The 21,148-nt window shown below is 43.6% G+C and overlaps 1 protein-coding gene across 1 annotated transcript in view; it reads left to right on the top strand.

Moving 5' to 3' along the window:
* LOC139697408 (papilin-like) overlaps positions 1-20,578 on the top strand; it is a 170,202-nt gene extending 149,624 nt beyond the window's left edge. Inside the window, exons 4-6 of the mRNA XM_071596097.1 lie at positions 17,931-18,033; positions 19,212-19,345; positions 20,507-20,578. Of these exons, the coding sequence (XP_071452198.1) occupies positions 17,931-18,033; positions 19,212-19,345; positions 20,507-20,578 (309 nt within the window). The remainder of the gene's footprint in view (positions 1-17,930; positions 18,034-19,211; positions 19,346-20,506) is intronic.
* Positions 20,579-21,148: the final 570 nt, after the last annotated feature.

Below are 21,148 nucleotides of genomic sequence, written 5' to 3'. Positions count from 1 at the left end.
AGGAAGGAGAGGGGCACGTGTTGCCAGGGAAGGGAAAAAATAGAAGAGCGGTGAATTTTCATTCCTTCGGTCCGCATCCTTTACGGTTGGGATAGCGCGAAGAGATGCCTGCCTTATGAAATACGCTTCGCCCAGCCCACACCCTGCCTCGGTTAACCGTCAACTCCACTCTGCTGCACTTCTCTCCCTACTCTCCCTCCCGCTCACCCCCCCCCCCCTCAGGCTAACTCTTCTGGGTCCTGCCCTTTTCCACCGATTCACTGGAGGGGAGAGGTTGGCGTCCGTCTAAAGGATTTATGCCCGCCAAATTCCACGATTACGTCCCCTTAATCGATGACAGGCTCTGTCAAAATGCAGCCCCGCCCTGCTACACTTTTTTAAATATTCTCAGCGGTTTAGTTTTCAATTTATTGCGATTTTCCTTTCGGAAATACTCTGCGAGTTCAGTTTATTTGCGTCATCATCTTCATAGATAGCCATTATTATTTTCGACTTTATTTTTTCATCTTATATTTTTCCAGTTTCAAGATTCCAAAGGTAAAATCTTTCAACTTTCTTTTCCATCGTCTTTTGAGGCGCTACGCTGGTTGCTAAATACACCGTCTTCCTACGGTCGCGACATTTTCTTTTTTGATTTTCGCATCGCCTCACGGCAAATTTTTGTCACGTCCTTCTCTTTTATAAACGCAGCTATTGAGGGAAAAGTAGGGTTGCGTGGGCATTCGAATTGCCGGAGGAATTCGCGATTGAAAATACTATTTGATTTGATAGGGACTTGAATTCGAATACAGTAGCGTGCAAATGAACTCCTGAGGTGCAAAGTCGCTTCCACCATATCGATATCAAACTTGAGCATCGGGAGCTCCTACTCTCCTTCTAGATTTCCTGATTTTGCCCTTTTTATAAATCTTTGGAAATCTTCGCGTGTTGACAAATATAAATATTTGAGCTATTGCTTGGCGTTTGCCGGATATCTGGCTTAGTGTTGCTGGTTTTTTTACTGGAAAGAGGTCGTTTATGAGCACCATTTTGGAAAGAATTCTATCTGTGATTTATTTTCCCATGTAACGGAAAGTATTTAATGACGTTTATGTGTTGGCAAAGGAATCATTAGTCAAAAAGACAATAACTCGTTGACTTTCATCAATAGGCTAACCATTAAGATAACGATAAAAGAGCAAATGAAATTATTGATTATTAGAATGATATAAGAAACGAATTAACTTTACAGTGTATTATCAAATATCAGTGCATTATTGATTGTCTTTATTTAGCTAAGAAGTAAAAAATATCTGCTCTAATGCTGCGACTGAGAGTTGATTTGACAATTTTTTGGCTTTATTCGTGAAATATGTAGAACTTGCTTAGGTGAAAGTACATTTTCCCACTTGCTACATTAGTTTTTGGAGAGATTTTTCTCACAAACTGCATCCGGTGACTGTATTTTTCAATGTACATATTATTTTTCGTTTCCATAAAATTTTATTGATTTATAGCCAGTAAAATATTTTTAGTGTTAATAAGATTTGGCGTGTGAAAAGTTTTGTGCCTTGTCAATTTTTCTTTTAGTTTCTGTCGTGATATCTATCCTCGTTTGTACCTTGCCAGTATTAAAACTCGCTTAATTATCTCATTGTTATGATCAAAATTAAGATTAAAAAGACTATAACGCATTCGGAATGTTCAATTCATATTTTTGATAATCATTTGTATAATTCCTGTATGATATGGAAGAAAAATGGAAAAGAGACACTACGGATCTACTTGTATTTGGGTTAGAGACGAATAAAAAATTAAAATTTAAACACACGCCTGAAGGCTGGGCCCCGGGTAGGAAGACATTTAGTGAATTCTCTCTGGAGAGGACGAGACCCAGTTCCTTATTCGTGTTTCTATGTCATTAACTACCGGATGGATATCGTAGTTGGCATCTCAGCCAGCCGTGATCAATTGCAGTGCATTGGAGTTGTTATGGAAACTAAAAAGGTAAGTAGCGGGAAATCATTGGAATGATTAGGTGATTTACTGCAACTTGAGCCTGCCTTGATGACACCTTTAGGGATTGCGACCCCAAATTACACTCCATTTTAACTAAAAAATTCACCCACACAACACTGATTATCTATATCTTTTTCCAGTTTTGTGGTCTCGTCGACAAATAGCCCGAAGCCGAATGCCTTTAATCGTGAACTGCTATTTTATTTCCTACCCCAGTCTGTATTTGTCTACACGATGTACTAATTAAAACGTGGTGCTTCGAGGTAGGCCAAATGTTCTGCCTCGTATTGGAAAAAATTCATCCTTCTTTCTCATCGGTGCTATAAAACGTAAAAACATGTGTCATCAGAGGCTGCATGCATGTGACTAGTGATATAAACGTCAGACTATGCTTAAACGGATGGAACGAATTTATCTAAGGGTATCCATCCATTACAGCTTCGTCAGAGTTTCTATAGGTGAACCCAGCTGATATCCTCGCGATCCGACGTATCAAGCCTGGTTTGGATTTATACTCCTTTTCTGAGGTGTTAAGGATTTCAGTGCGTGTGGAGTCGCGGGGGGAAACACATTCGGCTTCTGAGCGGAGCAGAGTTTGAATCGATTCGGATGCGGACGAAGGGTGATCCCGAGACCAAGGAGAGGAGAGAAAATGCGGAAATTAACGAGGCAGCGAGAGGTGGAATAAAAGACTGTGGGCAGAGTTAGGAGCTGAGGAGGGAGATTTATGTTAGAAATAAAAGAAACGGGGGCGTTTTTACTCTTTTCATTGGAAATGGGAGAGCGAGAAGTTTCCTCGAGCTGAGATCCTTGAGAATCGGACTCCGTCCGTCGTGAGTCCTCGTATTCTCGTTCTTCCTGCACTGATAGTAATGCAGTGCCCGATTTTAAAATCGCAACTCGCAAGCCGGATATTGAAAAACATGCACTTTGCCGACAGCTACGTATTCCATATAAATAACAAAATTGAATTTACGTAACAAAAAATTTCTTCTTCTTTTGGTCTTCGGACGGGTTCCTATCTCATTGGAATCCCGATAAACCGAAGTCCGTCTAGGCTTGGCATCGAGTTGCTTCGCCACTGTTAACAGTCGTTACTCATGAGGCCGATTTGGGCTGTTTCCGCTCTGCTCGACTATCTACTAGTTTGTTCATATCATTATATTTTTTCACTTTCCTGTCTTAAATTCTATGTTTAATGCGCCGCATCTGAGATCTTTTTCTGTATTTCCGCCCTGTCTAGTTGATATCCTCATTCTACCAAAAAAAACCTCCTGCCATCCTGCCTCATGTTAAATGAGTCTATGAATTATTCTCTAAAATGACCAAACTCAATAGCTGAGGTATTGTTAAAGAAGAGTTGTCATTTTTGCAATAAATTCACAGTACAAAGATTAATATATTCTTTTCCATTTATAAACTCCTGCTGCGTGTTTTTTTTACTCCCCAATTCTCATTTTATTCAACGTATTTTTGTCGGTTTGGCCCTCAAGGTATACGATTCCGCTCCGAAATCCTTCAGATTTTTCTTGTACAGTTTTGGTGTTATTATTTTATTTTTGATGGGTAAAACGCTCCGGGGTGCATGTTTTTTCCTCATAATGATAGTTGTGATTCCCCTTTTTCCAACTCTCATTATTTTCCAAATTCTCGTTTACCGAGGAACCGAGTTTCGAAAAGTTATAATATAGTGTCTTATTTTCCCGGGAGGGATCTTACACGTATGATAGGAAATTAAATGCCTTAATTTGATAGTTCGTGAGTAATTATGGTTCTTATACTTAATTTTAACGTTAGGTTAAATCGCTCTCACAAATTCGTCTTTAAATTTCTGTTGACTCATATATCTAGTTGTATAATATCCTGTTCGCTCTTTGAACTGGCCGGTGAACTAATTTTCATTATTCTAGGACGTGCGTTCTCTAGGCGACGTTAGTTTCGTTAGGTTGACTCGGTTTTACGTCGGTGATGCATTCGTCAACTACTCAGCGAGCACGCAAGTGCGCGAGATTTCAAATACTAAATCTTATAGATATTATTAGTGATGTTTTTTTGTTGGTGTTCAACGGCTCTAAGGGTTAGTTACTAAGAATATTATCATTATCAGTAACTACTGATTAAATGTAGGTTTTTTACGATTCCTGAAAACTATTGCATGGTATCGTAACTATTACATGGCATCATGGTCTACCATAAAGGTGGTTATAATGGAACATGCACAGATAAAACACGCGTTCGGTTTGAATTAATAAATATAGATTAAATTCAAAGACCTAGCAACAGATTAAATCAAACGCAGCTGGGAGGGTGTGCGCTATTGGGGAAGAGGGTGGAGCCACGATCTTTATATTTACCTCCACAGCCCCTAGTGCTAGCGTCCCTTTCCCTTGTCTTTCTACTGTCTTCAAAGCATTCCTTCCGGGACCGTTTTTTCCTCCATAGGCGTCAAGTGGTCTTGCGCCTGACATATTTGTTTGGCTCCTTCACGTTGCTCTTCCTCTCATCTCCCCCGTATCCTTTCCCGTCTCGATTTCGCCTTCCTTTCCCCCTTCTTCTACTCTCCTTCCCCGCCCGTTGTACACTTTCCCCTTTCCACTCTTTTCTCTCTCTCTCTCCTTCGGCGACTCCAAATGGTCGATGCCCGACCGTCGAGCATCGCTGACCGTCCGTGGCGTTGAAGGGAGAGATAGATGGAAGGAAGGTTTTGGATGTCTCTCACTGTAATATAGAGTAAGGGGGTGTGGTAGCGTGCCCCGAAGGGTATCGCGAGGATCCTTTCACCTTGATCTTCTGATCTAAGCCAACTCATGCGTAGAGGTATTCAACGTTTACGTAAGGCAAATGAAGATTCTCTTCGATACTGCATTATATATTATCTTTTTTCCCATTTTCCTCGTCCGGCCCGAGGGAATTTCCCTCGCCGAATGGTGAATAATTAAAATTTTCCAAGAAATTAGTCAATCCATCCAATGGAGACGGATGTGTAATCATTCATGCTATCGCCGTTGTCTTAATTCCTGAGTATTTTTCTATTTGCCTGTAAAGCTTTTATGCAGGGTCACAAAGCTATGATTTTTATGCACGAACAAAAATGGAAAAGAATTGTAGGTTTGAGGCATATTGTTTGAGGTAGACTAATATTGTTTTGGTATAAATATGTATAAAATCTGAACTCTGAGGAGAATCATTATTTCTCTAGGAGTCTAAAACTACTTTTCAAGCCTGCTGCCTTTTGTGAAAGTATTTTGTTATTTTTATAATTTTTATAGGCCATTTGACTCATGTATTTTGATATCTTTAAACTTGTTGGAAGACTGCATAAAAACAACTGCTCAGCGTAAATTTCCCTACCAGATTAGTTGTAACTCGAGAAGATGGATTGAAAGTTTTGAATACGGAGGAATGCTATTAGCCAGCCGATGTTCAGGATAGTTGGGGATCAAAGTCGCCTTATTTTTCCATTCTGTTCACAACTTAATAAAGCATGAATGTTTTCCAATTATATCATTTCACATACTGTATTAGCAACTGTAACATTTACAGCTATTCAGGATGACGCGGTGTCTAAAGTACTGTCTTACCACCCTAAGGGCCCGGTTCGAATCCTGGTGGTGGCCGGATTTTTCAGTTATTCCTATCACTACTGTGACGCGGTATTTAATTTATAGATAAATTTTCCCCGATACCGCGAGACAAGGGAGGCCGCGACTCTACTTGTTTTGAGGGCGCCAGGCTAGCCGCATGGCTAGCCGCAGAGTCACGCCGCTGGCTGTCACCTGGCCCATCACACTCCTCGTCCCAGGGGAGGGCTCGCTCACCTTTTATGTGCCCCGGGGTGGGCAGCGGCTCTTCAGCTGAAATCACGAGGGACGCTAGGAGGCGCATAAAAATGGACTACGACGATTAAACTTCACAAGAACTATTTATTATCACAAGAAAAGGTGTGGGCGCTCCCAAGCAAACATGACGCGCGGTGCCGACGCCTGCTGGGCCACGATGTTGGGTGGCCGCTCGGCTGCAGCCGAAGATGGCCGCCTCGCTGTCGACTGCTGGCTCCCGATGTTCCGGTCGGGGCCTGCGGGGGGCCCACACGGCGAGGTCGGTTGCTGGCACGCACACCCCCGGTGTTCGCAGGCTGTCGGTGACTCGACGATGATAGCACACGACCTTCTCTCTCGGACATCTCACAACGAACTCTCCTTACCACGTGTTGGCCGGCACTCTCCGCGCGCGGCGCGCCCCGCTCTTCTCTTTTTTCTTCCATACATTGTCGGCGCCCACAGATAGCGCCCCGCCGTTCTACGGCTCGCGAGAGGGGCGCGCGTATTCGAACTGGGCAAGTGACGCTGCGCCAAGCACAACGTCACATACCCCCTCCCTCAGCCGGACACTCGTCCGAGTGGACCGCTTACAAACGAGCCTGCAACTGAAACCTATGAACACAATATAATAACAACAATTTCACAGATTTCTACCAGTATTTCACTCAGTTTTGAGATTCTGTCTTCAGCTATTGGATAGAAAATGGATAGCACAACTTTTTCTAATTTTAACCACATTCTCTATGAACATCAAGTAATACATTTGGTATGAACAAACTTTTGGCATGAATCTTTCATACATTCCAAGGGAATTTCTCACAAAATTTCAACAAAAGCATCACTCGCTCAGATAATTCACTCTATAAAAGGCAGTACGTCCTCAGCTCAAACACATCACACCTCGTTTGCAAACTTTCATTCACCACAATTCAAGGGCTATGTGCCATAACAACAATAATGTCCGACAGAGATTTTCACATCATTGAAAAATAAATCGCTCACTTTGACACACAGACAAGATAACATGAGGCAAACACACAATGCTGACCTATTGCATAATACCAAAATTCATAAGGAATTTTTTTGAGAGTGTGCTCCGTGGGCTTGGCGCTCGGAGAACTCACCACTTTGACGAGTGGATCTTGGTGCTATATATCGTTTCAAGTCACCAATATCTACTTTCGCGTTTTGCTTATTGGAACGCGTTTCTACTATATAGACTGTTGGAGACAGTTTTTTTAGTATCGCGATCGGTCCTTCAAATTTAGGGGCTAGCTTGGCTGAAAACCTATCAATCCCACTGGACAGATGGTGGGTCCTACGCATTACTAGGTCTCCTACATTAAATTCGATGTTTCTTCTACCCTTATTATACGCTCGCGCCTGTTTTTTCTGAGCTTTCTCTATATTCTCGGCTACTAAATCTCGTAATAAGCCTAACCTATCGGCCCTCTTTTTCCACGCTTGTGGATCCAATCTGCTCTCTATGCCTTCCCCCTTCTCAAGCTCGCGCCGCAAACTCTTCACTGGCAGTGGATGCCTTCCGAAGTTCAAGTAGGCTGGCGAGATCTTAGTCGAGGCCTGCTTCGCGGTGTTGACTGCATGCCTTAGTTCGTGTAAATGCTGATCCCAGTCTCTATGGTCTTTTTCTACAAACATCGCGATGGCCGTCTTCGGTGTTTGATTGGATCTTTCCACTGGGTTTGCCTGAGCATGGTATGGAGGCGTTGTTGTATGCGTTATTCCAGACTCTGCCAATGCTACTCTTACGCATTTGTTATCAAACTCTTTTCCATTATCTGTCACGAGGTACTCCGGCGTTCCCCAGCGAAATAGGACAAGCTCCTCAAGTGCTTTAACCACGTTGGCCCCTGTAGCAGCTCTGACCGCCTTTAGCTCCACCCATCTTGAAAATAAGTCCTGAAAGATTATTAAGTACTTGTTCTTGGCTTTGCTAAGCGGAAACTCCATGAGATCTGCTGCTACGACGCTCCATGGTCTCTCTACCGTTCTTTTACCCAATAGTCCCTGAGGCGCTTGCTGCGACGTTTTGAACTGTTGACAGTCCTGACATTGCCTCACAAAGTTGTGAATGTCGTGATAGGCCCCTCTCCAATAGTAATCTCGTACGACTCGATCGAACGTCTTTTCCACTCCGAGGTGGCCCAATGAAGGTTCACAATGGGCATCCCTTATGACCCGCTCTCGACATTCTTTTGGAAGCACGAGTTTCCAGCCCTCTTCACAATCAGCGATTGGATCGAGCAGCTCATCGTACTTGTAACGATACAAGTGGCCCGCTTCGACCTTCCAATTTTATACCTCTCCGGATATTTGCTGACTTCCTCGACTCTGCGTTGGTAGTCCTCATCCTTTACTTCCGTAATTTCAGCGATCTTCTCTTCGCCAGAAAGTTGCTCGTACATACAAGATAGTGCATCATGCAAATCATGGATTTTACTTCGACGATGCACCACCTCGAGACCTACTATGGTCACTTGAGCCCCGGGGTCATAGAGCGCAATGTACTCTTTTCCCCCGATCAGGACTGAGACTTGGTCTCTATTCTCTGCCGTCACACTCGCTAAACTCACTCTAGGCGTGGACTCCACGCCGACTCCCCCTCCCTGAACCGGACACAGCCTATCAGGTTTGTCCTCAATGGTTACAGGGTATATCACACTCTCACTCGACTCATTCCGGCCCGTCCCTTTGTCGGAACAAAACCGATCCAGAGTGAACAGTACTTGAGGTAAATTCTCATAATCGCTCTCCTGTTCTGATTTCCGGCCCGCGTGAAGCGACTGGGCAGAATCTACATTCCACGCATGTCTCGGCGGGCTTTGTGGCACCGACGAGATGCTCTGAGGCCTCTCACTCATTCTCTCACTCTCTGCTTGCTTTGGCGGCTGGAGACAGGCAGGCCTGTTCGATCCTACCAAAGACTTGACCCTTTCGCTTTTTTCCGACCTAACGGATTGGCAGAGCGGAGCTGACTCCGTCGACCAATGCGCCTTCTGCCCCATATGCGGTTGATTTGGTGGGCGGAGACGGGCTGACCCGCTCGGCTCGGCGAAATCAACGCATGAACAGCAAATATCAGCTTTGCAGTGGAGGTCGGCCGTCCGTCTCGACTGCTCAGCTGGATAGCTTTTCCTGATAGCTCCATTGCATTGGCCAGATCGATAGAGGTTGGCTGTCCACCTCGATCTGTAGATTTCTTCATCCTTGATCTTTGCCAACGCCTCAGATGGGTGGTGGATGTTGGCTGTCCAACTCGACCTAGGAGCAGATGTTTCATCTGGCCCATCTGAGTTTATCTCCCTTCCTTTCCCTATACAATCCTTTATTCCACTATTTACATCTCCCTTGATCGAATTTGGTTCGCAGAATTTGGCTGTCCAACTCGGCTTTTCCAAAATCGAATCACCATTTCCTAACCTAATCGACTTATTCCTGTGATTATCTAAATCTAATTCAGCCGATTTATGTTCGACGGATTGGTTTGTGGGGAAGCCGCTTGGGCTAGGCGACTCCCCGCTTGTCCGTTTTCCTGCCGAGTAAACAGGTGTTTGCAATTAGGGCAATTAATTGCCAATAAGCCGACCTTGCCGCAAAGTTGGCACTTTTCTTGTGTCCTTCCAGGTCGACTGGGGCAATTGACACTGATATGCCCTCTTGCGCCACAGCTGAAACACTGGACTCTCGGGCACGCATTTGCCCTATGTCCCGACTCTCCGCAGGAATAACAAGCTCCGTCAAAGCCCGGTCCCTGGTCTCTCGCCTGTGAAGGCCTAGACCACGTAGGTCTCGTTATGGCCCTTCCTAACTCATAGCTGATGCTCTGTCTATGTCCATCGTCCCCTGATGCATCGTCCGAGTCATCACTGCTGTCAGTAGATAACGACCCGCTCGTTACCTCCGACTCTGAAGAAGATGACGAAGTGGATGTTATTTCCCTCCGATACTTTTTCTTGGAACCCTTTCTCAAGTTCACTTCCTTATCGTTCTTCTCACTGCCCAATTTTTGTAAAATTCGGCTAATTCCATCCGTTAGGTTGTTGATCATCTCGTTCTGCTGTTGCAAATGACTCCGCAACTCCTTTATTTCCTCAGAGTTGCGGTCGCTCTGTACTGGTATCTCTTTCTGATTTGATTTCGCTTCCGAAGGCAGAATGCGCAGTTTTTCCTTTTCTCTGGTCAAATCTGAAGCTTCTTTCCTTTCCCCCAGCGGCGGAAAATCATATGAGTCCATCAGCGGCAGTTTGGGCTGAGGGCCCCCCGCTGCGTTTGCTGTAATGGTCCGAATAGGGTTCAGTTCCTCATTAATTTCTCCGTCGCTTGCGGCAACTTTCTCCGTCTCGATGTGCTTCTTTTTATGCCCCTTACTGCATGCTCGTTTCATTTTCCGCCCTGCATCTAGGTCTTCGTCCCAGTTTAAGGCGTATAAAGCTCCTGAGAGGGTTACATCGTCAGGCTGCACATCCTCGTCCAATTCTTTGACCATGGTGTCACTAACCGTGGTTGTGCCAAAAGAAGCTTAGCCCGCAATAATCGCTCTTTGCGCACTAAGAGTGGCCCTACCAAGGAGTGTCCTTTACTTGACAACTCATTTTCCACCTCTTCTTCACTCATTTGCTTAATTATTTCAAATTCTGCCTTTACCGCTGAATGCCGTAGCAGTGCCCTCATATCTCTCTGATATATCGCCAAAAATCCAGTGTCACCCTCCATTGTAAATTAGGAAAAAAAAATTCTTAACCTATTGAATAATTAAAGGATTTGCCCCACCTAACCTAAAATACGCTTACTGCAAATATTTGATCCGAATCTAAAGCTATTTCCCTATTCTACAGTTATTATAACAAATAGGGTAGAATAAATCAGTATTCTATATTAAAAGCATAACCTAACCTCAAAATTCAAAAATTACAAACTCCACTTCCTCTTTTCAAAGGATCCTCTGCCACTCTGGGGATACGTGGCTACGCACGGAGCTTCCCTCAAGCCAATAATAGTAGTTAATCTTAGAAACCGATCGTCCCTCCGCAACTTAACTGGAAACAAGTCGCCTCGGGAATGTTCACAGCTTTCGTCCCACCCTCAACGCCAAGCAACCACTCAAAGCAACCGCACAAACCACATTCAAGTACAAAAGATTGAGTAGAAATTATAACCTCTTTTATTTACCGCTTCCCTCACAAAGAATTTTAAATTTTTTTAATTTCATGAAAATGTATAGCGAAAGAAAAAAAGGACTAATTTATAAATCAAATAGAAAAATTGTATACCGCTCGCGAAAGAGCTGTACGTAATAACTGGCGCTCGCGCGATGTTAATCACGCATCGTTCCCGCTCACACACACGCTTTGCACACCATGCCGGTATCACTCCGCTCGCTCTCCTTCACCCCATTGTTGCCTCGTCAAGGCCGACGCGACGCCATTTTACACTCGCGCCTCATGCGCACTCTCGAAATATAATTGTCACTTTTCTCGCACAACAATAGAAAGGCTGCCCCACGTTGGGCGCCATTTGTGACGCGGTATTTAATTTATAGATAAATTTTCCCCGATACCGCGAGACAAGGGAGGCCGCGACTCTACTTGTTTTGAGGGCGCCAGGCTAGCCGCATGGCTAGCCGCAGAGTCACGCCGCTGGCTGTCACCTGGCCCATCACACTCCTCGTCCCAGGGGAGGGCTCGCTCACCTTTTATGTGCCCCGGGGTGGGCAGCGGCTCTTCAGCTGAAATCACGAGGGACGCTAGGAGGCGCATAAAAATGGACTACGACGATTAAACTTCACAAGAACTATTTATTATCACAAGAAAAGGTGTGGGCGCTCCCAAGCAAACATGACGCGCGGTGCCGACGCCTGCTGGGCCACGATGTTGGGTGGCCGCTCGGCTGCAGCCGAAGATGGCCGCCTCGCTGTCGACTGCTGGCTCCCGATGTTCCGGTCGGGGCCTGCGGGGGGCCCACACGGCGAGGTCGGTTGCTGGCACGCACACCCCCGGTGTTCGCAGGCTGTCGTTGACTCGACGATGATAGCACACGACCTTCTCTCTCGGACATCTCACAACGAACTCTCCTTACCACGTGTTGGCCGGCACTCTCCGCGCGCGGCGCGCCCCGCTCTTCTCTTTTTTTCTTCCATACATTGTCGGCGCCCACAGATAGCGCCCCGCCGTTCTACGGCTCGCGAGAGGGGCGCGCGTATTCGAACTGGGCAAGTGACGCTGCGCCAAGCACAACGTCACACTACTTAAGGTGCTATGTCGAGAACACTTCAAGTGAGTGCACCGTCCATCGGATGGGACGTTGAACTGTTGACCCCTTGGTGCCTTTCGTTAAGAGAAGGGTAATGCCGACGTCGAGTTTCTCTCCATCCCTCCTCCACTCGCTAAGCATTCTACCCCTACAAAATTACCCACATAACCCTTCTGGCGCAAATGACCTCTCCTGTCGGTCGCCTCCCTTAATAACTACGACTACTGCCTTCCGTGATATATGTAAATGATTCAAATACGCTTTCCATCTGTTTATTAAATTCTCTACTCCAATAAATATTTCATTATTGCCATCCCGGCTGTCATTTAATTTTCTTATGCGTTTATTATGGTGGTATCATACGATTCTAAGGGCTGCTTCATCTTTTCCTTGCACAAAATTACGTTTGTATTGGCAATAAAATCCAACGAATTTTCATCGCCGTCATCATCGAAAAGTAGTATCTTGAATATTTGTCTACAGTTTCGTCGGAATGAACAGAAAAAAGATTCGTAGTTATATTGCAAGAAACTCTTCACTTTCATTTTAGCATCCCTCCAAAATATTTATCCCGTTCCGGAATTACTGCTTAGGAGCTCTCTGAGAATTATTTTATATCTACGGCTTCAAGGCAGGTTTATGTCCTGCTTTTGGATACTTTTAAGGTATTTGTAAAAAGCAACGGTAACCATTTTTTTCTGACGTGTGCGTGAAGTGCTGTATTCAGACCGTCGGTTAGGTGTGCGCATGATCGCAGATCGTATTGGCATTGTTATGATGGCAGTGCACACCATTTTCGCTGAAAATTTGGCAATGCGATAGATCTGCGCTAAACTCATCCCGAAGGTCTTGACGGACGACCAGCCACACCTGATCCAAATCAACCGACTACCTAACGAAAAATGACATCACGACGATTCGCTAACCCCCTATACAGTCTTGAGTTGAAACCAGCAGACTATTTCCTATTCCCAAAAGTGGAACTTTCAAGCATTGTGGCAATATCTGAAATTTATCAAAGAAGCTTGCTCGGGTACCCTTAAGGGCCTTCCGCAATCCGCCTAAATTGTTTGAAAAAACCATGCCTTAAACCAACCACCAACCATGGTTTGTATAAAAAGCATAGGAAAAAGTTTCGGAAAAATGGACAAATTTCAGATATTGCTACCATACCTGAAATTACATCCCTTGAGCGCCGACACACTTTTTCCAGCGGCTTTTGCAAGATTCGAAGGCTCCCTGGTCGACGGATTCCGGAAGGTCCATAAGGGTATCCGTGCAAACAAGCTTCTTTGACGACACTTGGAGTCCCATGGTGGTGCCCTTTGAGGGAGTGTTTTACTTTTGGGAATAGGAAATAGTCTGCTGCTTTCAAGCCGAGACTGTAAGGGGGTAGGGGAATAATCGCGATGTCATTTTTCGTTAGGTAGTCGGTTGACTTGGGTCAGGTGTGGCCAGTCGTCCGTCAAGACCTTCGGGACGAGTTCAGCACAGACCTTTCGCCTCGCCAAATTATCAGTGGAAATGATGTGCACTGTCATCTTATCAATGCCAATACGATTTGCGATCATGCGCACACTTAACCGACGTTCTGAATACAGCACTTCACGCACACGCCAGGAAAATATTTTCACCGTTTTTCACTTTTTATACATGTATACTTAGGATAATCTTAACTCAAGTGAAAGAGCCTACAATCTAGGGGTATATAAGTCGAATGAAGAGTTTCCGGGTACCGTTGAGAGTGTCACTGGTCATACCTATCCCAAATAAAAACCCTGGTGATACCTACCACTTCTATATGTTGATTTTCTCATTTCTTGAATCTCAAGAAAATCTTGCAGTCCAGCGAGTGGCGTGTAAAATTTACGAATCAGGGTAGGGGTGCCAGTTCCTTTCCCTATTTAGTGTAATATTTTTGCTTAACCTTTAGCAAAAATAACAATATATTTAATTGTTGTTGAAAAATCAGCATATTTTCTGGAAATCGATGAATATTTCTTCTTATCTTGCATCGCTGGACAGAAACATATTTCTGAGCTGATACGGGAAGAGAAGCTACGAGTAGCGCGCGCGGGGGCGTGAATGCATCTCATCTTTCTTTCTTCAACCTCCTCAATTTGATTCCGTCCGCCCTCGGGTAAATTAACTAGCCCCCATTTTTATTGCGCAGCCTCTTCGACGCTCTTCACCTCACTTCGCTCCTTCCCTATTCCCCTCTCCAACACATTGCCCGACCCGCAGCACCCTTAAAAGGCTTATAACGGCGTGTGTTCCTCTTCTGGGGTGGAAGTGGAGGAAAGCTCTCTCTCTCTCTCTCCCCTTGGAATAGAGCCAAATGCTGGGAAATGCTTCGGGTGTCGCCTTGGGAAATAAATCTTCCTGAGGCTGGTTGAAAGTGGCGAGGGGAGGAAGGGCCACCTCGCCCTGGAGGAGGGGGAGGAGGATGCTGACGTTCGGTCGGGTGGGGAATCTAGCGCGCCACATTCTGGGTGTACGTAAATTCCGGAGTGAGTCTAGGTGTCAGGTGAGTGTGGAAGAGAGAGGCGACATCCACCGATCGATCCAAGAGCCTTTTCGGTCTTTCTTTTGTTCGGGAAAAGGCAGTGGGATGGGAGCGGAGGACGGGTCTTTTACGAGTTCTCCCCCCTCGGGTCGTGCCTTCCCCCATCAGCATCTCGTCATTCTGTCATTCAGCTGGAGGAAGGGGTATTGTTTCGCGATGCATGTAGTTTACGGCGATTAGTTATGCTCTTAATGTAGCACATATGCCCATCCCAAGCATACCTATCTCTTCGTCCCGCGTGCAGTTGAAACAACAGGTAAGAGAGGAATATTCAGACTCGTAGATCCCCCGTCAACAACTTGCAGATGACATTATGGACCCAATCGTTTTCATTTTTTTACTGATTTTGAATTTTACATGCATTTTGGTGAGGTTTTTGGCTTTTGAAGGAATAAAATCGAAGTGAATCCACTCTTAAGAGACTATCTTTCCTGTTAGAATAAGTGCTCTGCAATAATTATTCAACTATAATTCGAAGTTGCACGATGAAATAATGTACGCGATTACTATTACTAGGCACCTCATTACTATTAATGCTTGTTTTCTCAATAATAATAAGTTTCATTAGAGTGATTTATCTCTTAGAGTTTTCTAAGACTGGTGATCTTAAAGTTGGTAAAGTAATTAATCATTGAAAGCTTAGGAATTTAATTCTGTATCTTTGTCTGAAATTGCATATGTTTCCTTAGGAAGCTCTTGTGTTCGTATTGGTTTTAGCTTCATAAGGTTCATACATTAAACAAATCAATTCATAATTAGCACAAAGGTCATGCTTATAGTTAATATTGTTTTTTTTTACGGTTGAGTCGTAACTTGGTGGAACGATGACTGCTACACTCCCCCTAATTATTAAATTTTAGAACTTAATGTATCTTCATAGGACTTGCATACCAAACCTGGAGATATAATTCATCCAACCTCTTGGCTCTATGACACCTATGAATGCAAAATTGGGAAAGAATGCAAAGCATTCAAATGCATTTCTCATAATTGGGATAGGCTGCACTAAACATTCCTATTTTTGGATACCTTTTGTAGATGCCTTGTGGGGGGGGGGGAGAGGGATGTTACGGTATTTAATGGGCCAAATTTAGAAATGTAAGCTTTTTTAAAAAGGAAGAGAGCGTCAAGAAAATATATTTTTGTACGGAGCATAGCGCTAATTAGTTCTTCAATCAGAGCGTATATTTTAGTTATTTTGGTTATTTTTATAACAAAAATTACGTGTTTTTAATCGAATTTAGCATTTATAAGTAGCGTCGCGGAAAAGATTGGACACCGTTAAATGGAGAAAATAAGCTGAAGGGAGGAAAGCTTGGGAATGTGTTTTAGGTAAGGCTATGGTAGAGAGGAAGTTATTTGGGGAAGGTCGAAGAAACCAGAAAAAGTGGGAGAGATATTAAGTGGTACTGAAGGCATTGTTTTTAGGGAGTATCAATTCAGCTAGAAATAGTTATTGGTTATCCTTCCAGCGAATAGGGAAAAAAAGATAGGAATTTTAAATGGTATGACAGATGGCTAAAATACGGTTTTTTATTGAGGGAAGGTATTCATATTTTTATGGAGAGCTTTGTAAGACATGTCTTGTGAAATGATATTCATGGGCACTCAAAAACTCAAATGAACAATTTATAACTATAATTAGATTCATTGGGCGTTATAGTCGTTGGCCTGTGTTGAAGCGGACTAAATGGATCACGGAGGACAAAACCATATGGATTCGGGGTTCCAATGGATTCGGAGTTCCCAAAGCAAGTTACCCCCGTTAGAAAAGAGTACAGATTTGAGTCATCCCAGTGGAAAAATGGGAGGAAAACACTTTTTATTTCTGTTCATGATATTTGAAAAGGAATATCACACCACCTTAGCCTGAGGTATTAACGACGTGGGTGTGAGAACTCAATACCAAGTAGAAAGAGATAAGCCGGTTGGAGCGAGAAGAGGGCGAAAGAAATGAGGTCGACGCCGGAGTGTGACGTGGGGGTTGGAAGGGGTGGTTGGCTTAAAAAAGCAGGGTCGTCCTATCAGAGGGAAATTAAAATTTCGTTTCGGCGGCCGCTCTTACCGTGATTTCTTCCTTTCGCCCTTGCCTTCTCCTTTCTCTCGACCTATCCAAACCTTCCTCCACACTTCTTCATCTTCCGGAGTCTAGCCACGCCCTACTCGCCCTCTCTCCCCAGGGATGTCCTGTCTCCTCCTCCTGGCCGACTTCCATTCATCGGTTCGTCCAGCCCCGTGTTCCCGCTCCGGTCGTGTAGGTACACGCGAGAGAATGTACCCCGACCGGACGGTAAAGGAAGGAAGGGCACCGTATCTCGGTCAGAGCATCTGGGCCTCCTGAGCCGATTCACCGTCAATTCCACCCCCTTCTCCCCGGCCAAAGCGGCGCCCTCTTCCCACGCTGTTATGTATTGCTCACATCGCCTTATTTCGCGGCGCTCACCTCATTTTCACCTCAAAAGGGCTGCTCTGGTGTGAATGGGGGAGTAGCTAGCACCCGAAATTAAACTCCCTCGTTTGACGTAGCGCTAAGAGCACACGGAGAATCCTTTACTATTAATTACGTGATTTTACGGCCCGCCATGTTGATGTCCTACGAAGGTTTGTCTAAAATGCAAATCGGGGCAAAGATATATTGCCAAGACATTGATTTGAGAGCAGTTAAGAATGAAACGAATCAAATTCTATGAGTGTTTTAATCCTTATAATGACTTATACACTCCTCTTATTAAAACTGCTGAATTTACATGTCACGTATGAATAGGTACAATTACTATTACTTTAGTCCAGTGTGATAGGTCCTTGCTTGTTTTCTCTTGTATTAAGCGCATTAATTAAAAAATAAATACTTGCTCTTCACAGTTGGTTCACTGATAATGAACTCATCATCCAAGACGTATCTAATAGAGCGGATGTGAGGCTTGATCATTGGCTTGATGGTTGCTTATTGCCACAAACATGGTGTGAAATTAATCTGAAAAAATGAGTGTTGATAAACCTTTGAAATAAGAATTCAAACAAAAAAATCTATTAAACTCAATGAACCTGGATGTGTAAACACCAACACTATGGAGCCAGCAAGACCCTTGATACTGCGCTGGCTTTAGGCAATGTAAGAGTTTCAGACAACTTCGAAAATTATGCCTAAAAGAGTGTTAGTTTTGAAAACATAAAAATAACTTTGTAAAATTGGAAAAAATTATCTAAATATTTGGTACGAGGAAGCAGTATAAAATTCTTATCAATTTATGTATAATTTCTACTTTTTCCTACAGTCATGCCCTTTGGGATCAAAGGATTTTAGAACTGTTCAGTGTGAACAATTCAATGGAAGAATGTTCATGGGACGTTTCTATCGCTGGGAACCTTTCCTGGATGGTGAGTACCCACCCCGTTTATTTTAATCTTTTGAACAAAATTTCCGAATGACTTGAAAGCATTTTATTGCAATTAACACTCGTTTGCCTCTTTAAAAATAGTAATAACTCATCGCAATAAGAGTTCTAATTTAAGGGCTCTATAATTTTACGAGAACATAGGTTGGAACTGCACATAATTCACTTTAACCATTGTGAGTTTAGCAATATGTTGCTCATGAATAATGTGGGCTAAAACTATTTATTGATAAATTGTTAGCTACTTTCTGGATTGATGGTACCACCCTTTTTTAGGAACCCCATCTGTGGTGTTTGGCACTCTCACGCATTTATATTGATTAATTCCTAACTCTCCATTCCAAAGACGCCCTCTTGTTAGAAATGATAAAACGAAATATTTTCATTGATATATCCCCCTTCAAATAGTTAATTTATGCCTTTCAGTGATCAAAACAATGGTGCTCCTTCCAAATTTACAATTTCTCTGTGCTACTAAATTAATTGCTCTTAATATTTTAATCCTGCTCGAAATATTTTCTGTTATAACGAAGTAAAATTGCAATTATCATCGTATGCATATTTTTAAAAGATTCAAACCTAATAAAGGAGCATTTTAGCATAAAAGTTACATTAATTTTTTCAATTTGTATTAACTTTGAATTAGGAACCACCTGCTCTTTAATTAAACTAATTCTAGAAATATAATGCACGGAGATGTGAGGAACTCCATGTGATTAAATGCTAAATGTAAATATCTCTACGCTGATTCTGGAAGAAATATAAGCAGTTGAGTTTATTTCAGTATAGAATAATGATTTTACATTCTTTTAATTGAATAGCTATCTTAGAAGGCATAAAAAAAACAAGTTTTGATATGCATAGATTCAATGAAGAACTCAAGATATTAACCATAAAACATGTAATTTTCTATTTGTAAAGCACAAACAATAACTCGATGGCAATATATTTACTATTTGGAATAAGTTTTCTTCTCCTGGTATTACATAGTGCAATGGTCCATTCGAATGTACTAGCTATAGCAGATTTCAATTCATGCTCTCGGCTTTTTAATTAGCTAGTCTTATGATATCAATAATCCGGATTTATCATTTAATGCGTCTAAACGTGATGAACCTTTCCTTGAGACTCGAATTTCTCCATTCCATGTGACCCCTGCAGCTCCCAACAAGTGTGAACTCAACTGCCGCGCCGTGGGATTCCGTTTCTACGCCACCCTGAACAAAACGGCGGTGGACGGAACTTCTTGCCGAAGGGAGAACGAAGAATGGATATGTGTCAGCGGAATGTGCAAGGTAAGAGGGAAGATTTCCCCTTTGGCGTATTTCTCTCTTTTTCTCATAAAGTACGTTACAGCTAAGGCAGTCAATAATGTTTCAAATGAAATTAAATGGAGATGTACAAACTGTGGATGGAATAAATAAAAGATAAAAAATAGACGTCGAAAATGACGTCATTCGCTTCTCAAGAGAATTCGCAAAATTCTTTAGCTATGTCGGCATATATGGATGGACACTTAATGGTTAGCGTGACAAAGTGCTTTTATCCGTACACTGCGTCGTTAATCAGGACTGATAGCACTTCTATGTGAACGATGACTGGAAGTCCCAGTCTTTCCAAATTGGCGCTCGGTCTCTAATTAAAATCTTATCTGCAGCTGAATGTTGGATTTCACGCGAGATCAACTTAATTTTTCACACTTACGCTACGTAGTGCTCTTTTTTTTAATCTCCCCCTTTTGGTACTTTGTGAAATGATCATTGCTGACTGCATCGATGGTCGTGGCTGATTTGGAATTACACAGATCAGGGGGAGCGGCGATCAGCTCACTGCAGGTGTACCTTGCGAAAGTCACCGTCAACTGATGTTAATTCTAATTGGCCCATCCATCAACTGTGGACCACATTAAAAAAAATTACACCCGGCAAATAGAGTAGCACAGGAATACCACGGGAAATTATCCGCCATCCACGTTCGAAGATTGTCAACCTAGATAGAGGGTATCCTACAGTAGCCACTATCGAACACGGTCCTTAATTATAATTAGGCTCTCTATCTGTAAAAGGCCCCGGGAATGCGGAGATAAATATTGAAACCTGAAGGTCGCACATATTTTGGGTACCCAGGGAGGGATTCACCTACCGCAGTGTGTTAGAGTTACGACGGCTTACTTAAATAGCTGACGTTAAGTTTTGTTAAGTCATGCTTTGGGGATACGTGAGAAGGTGAACGGAGAGGCGAGGAACACACCACACCCGCATCAGAGCGTTTTCGACTCTTCTTACGCTCAAGAAATTAACACTTTTTCCTCCGAGCGTCGTTATCGAGGTTCGCTGGATGGGCCATTTAGTAAGTCGTTCACCGTCACATTAACCCCTTTACGTGCGCGAATGTCTTCCTGTGTCCATATTCGGCACAGAGACGCCTTTTCCGGCTGGCTCTTCCCCCTTTTTTAGATCGCACGATTGCCGTGGAAGGAAATTGTCCGATGCCCAGGGTTCTCTGGCTCTACTCCTGCGTTCAAATGAGCGCATTATGCCCGGCTAGAGATTGTTAAGAGGGGTCCGCAGTCAAGCATCAAGTGCACTTAGCTTGAATGCGAATGTTTGCTATCAGTGGTGCGGCGTCTGACACGCCCGCAGTTCCCGTATAACGATGCAAGACGTGTGGAAGATGGACCCGAAACGAAAGCTTCCAAAAGACTCCATGGCCGAAGCGTACGGGGAAGCGAAATATTGCAGAAATATGCGGACGGAGGAGATGAACCGGAAGTGTGTCATGACTCGTGGCAGAAAGTCAGAGCAGCATTGTCACGTCCGATACGGTGAAAGGTAAACATGTCGTTTGGAATGAGGAGGAAGTCCTTTGCATCTGTAGCATCCTTTACGGAGGTAACCCAAGGGGGTTTATGGGTGTTCATAAAGCGCACACGTTCTCGTTATCAACGAGATGGTGGACGCCGACGCTAATATCTTCATTTCTCTCTGAGGAACCCAGCATGGAGTGATTCCTGAACAATCTCGAATACCTCGAATCAATGGAACTGGATCAAATTATCTGTGATTACTAAATTCGGTACCGAGGAATTTTAGTTCGTA

Source organism: Hetaerina americana, unplaced genomic scaffold (genome assembly GCF_022747635.1).
Source record: "Hetaerina americana unplaced genomic scaffold, ioHetAmer1.1.p SCAF_1, whole genome shotgun sequence".
Classification (NCBI taxonomy): domain Eukaryota; kingdom Metazoa; phylum Arthropoda; class Insecta; order Odonata; family Calopterygidae; genus Hetaerina; species Hetaerina americana.
This window is presented reverse-complemented; position numbering and strand designations above follow the sequence as displayed.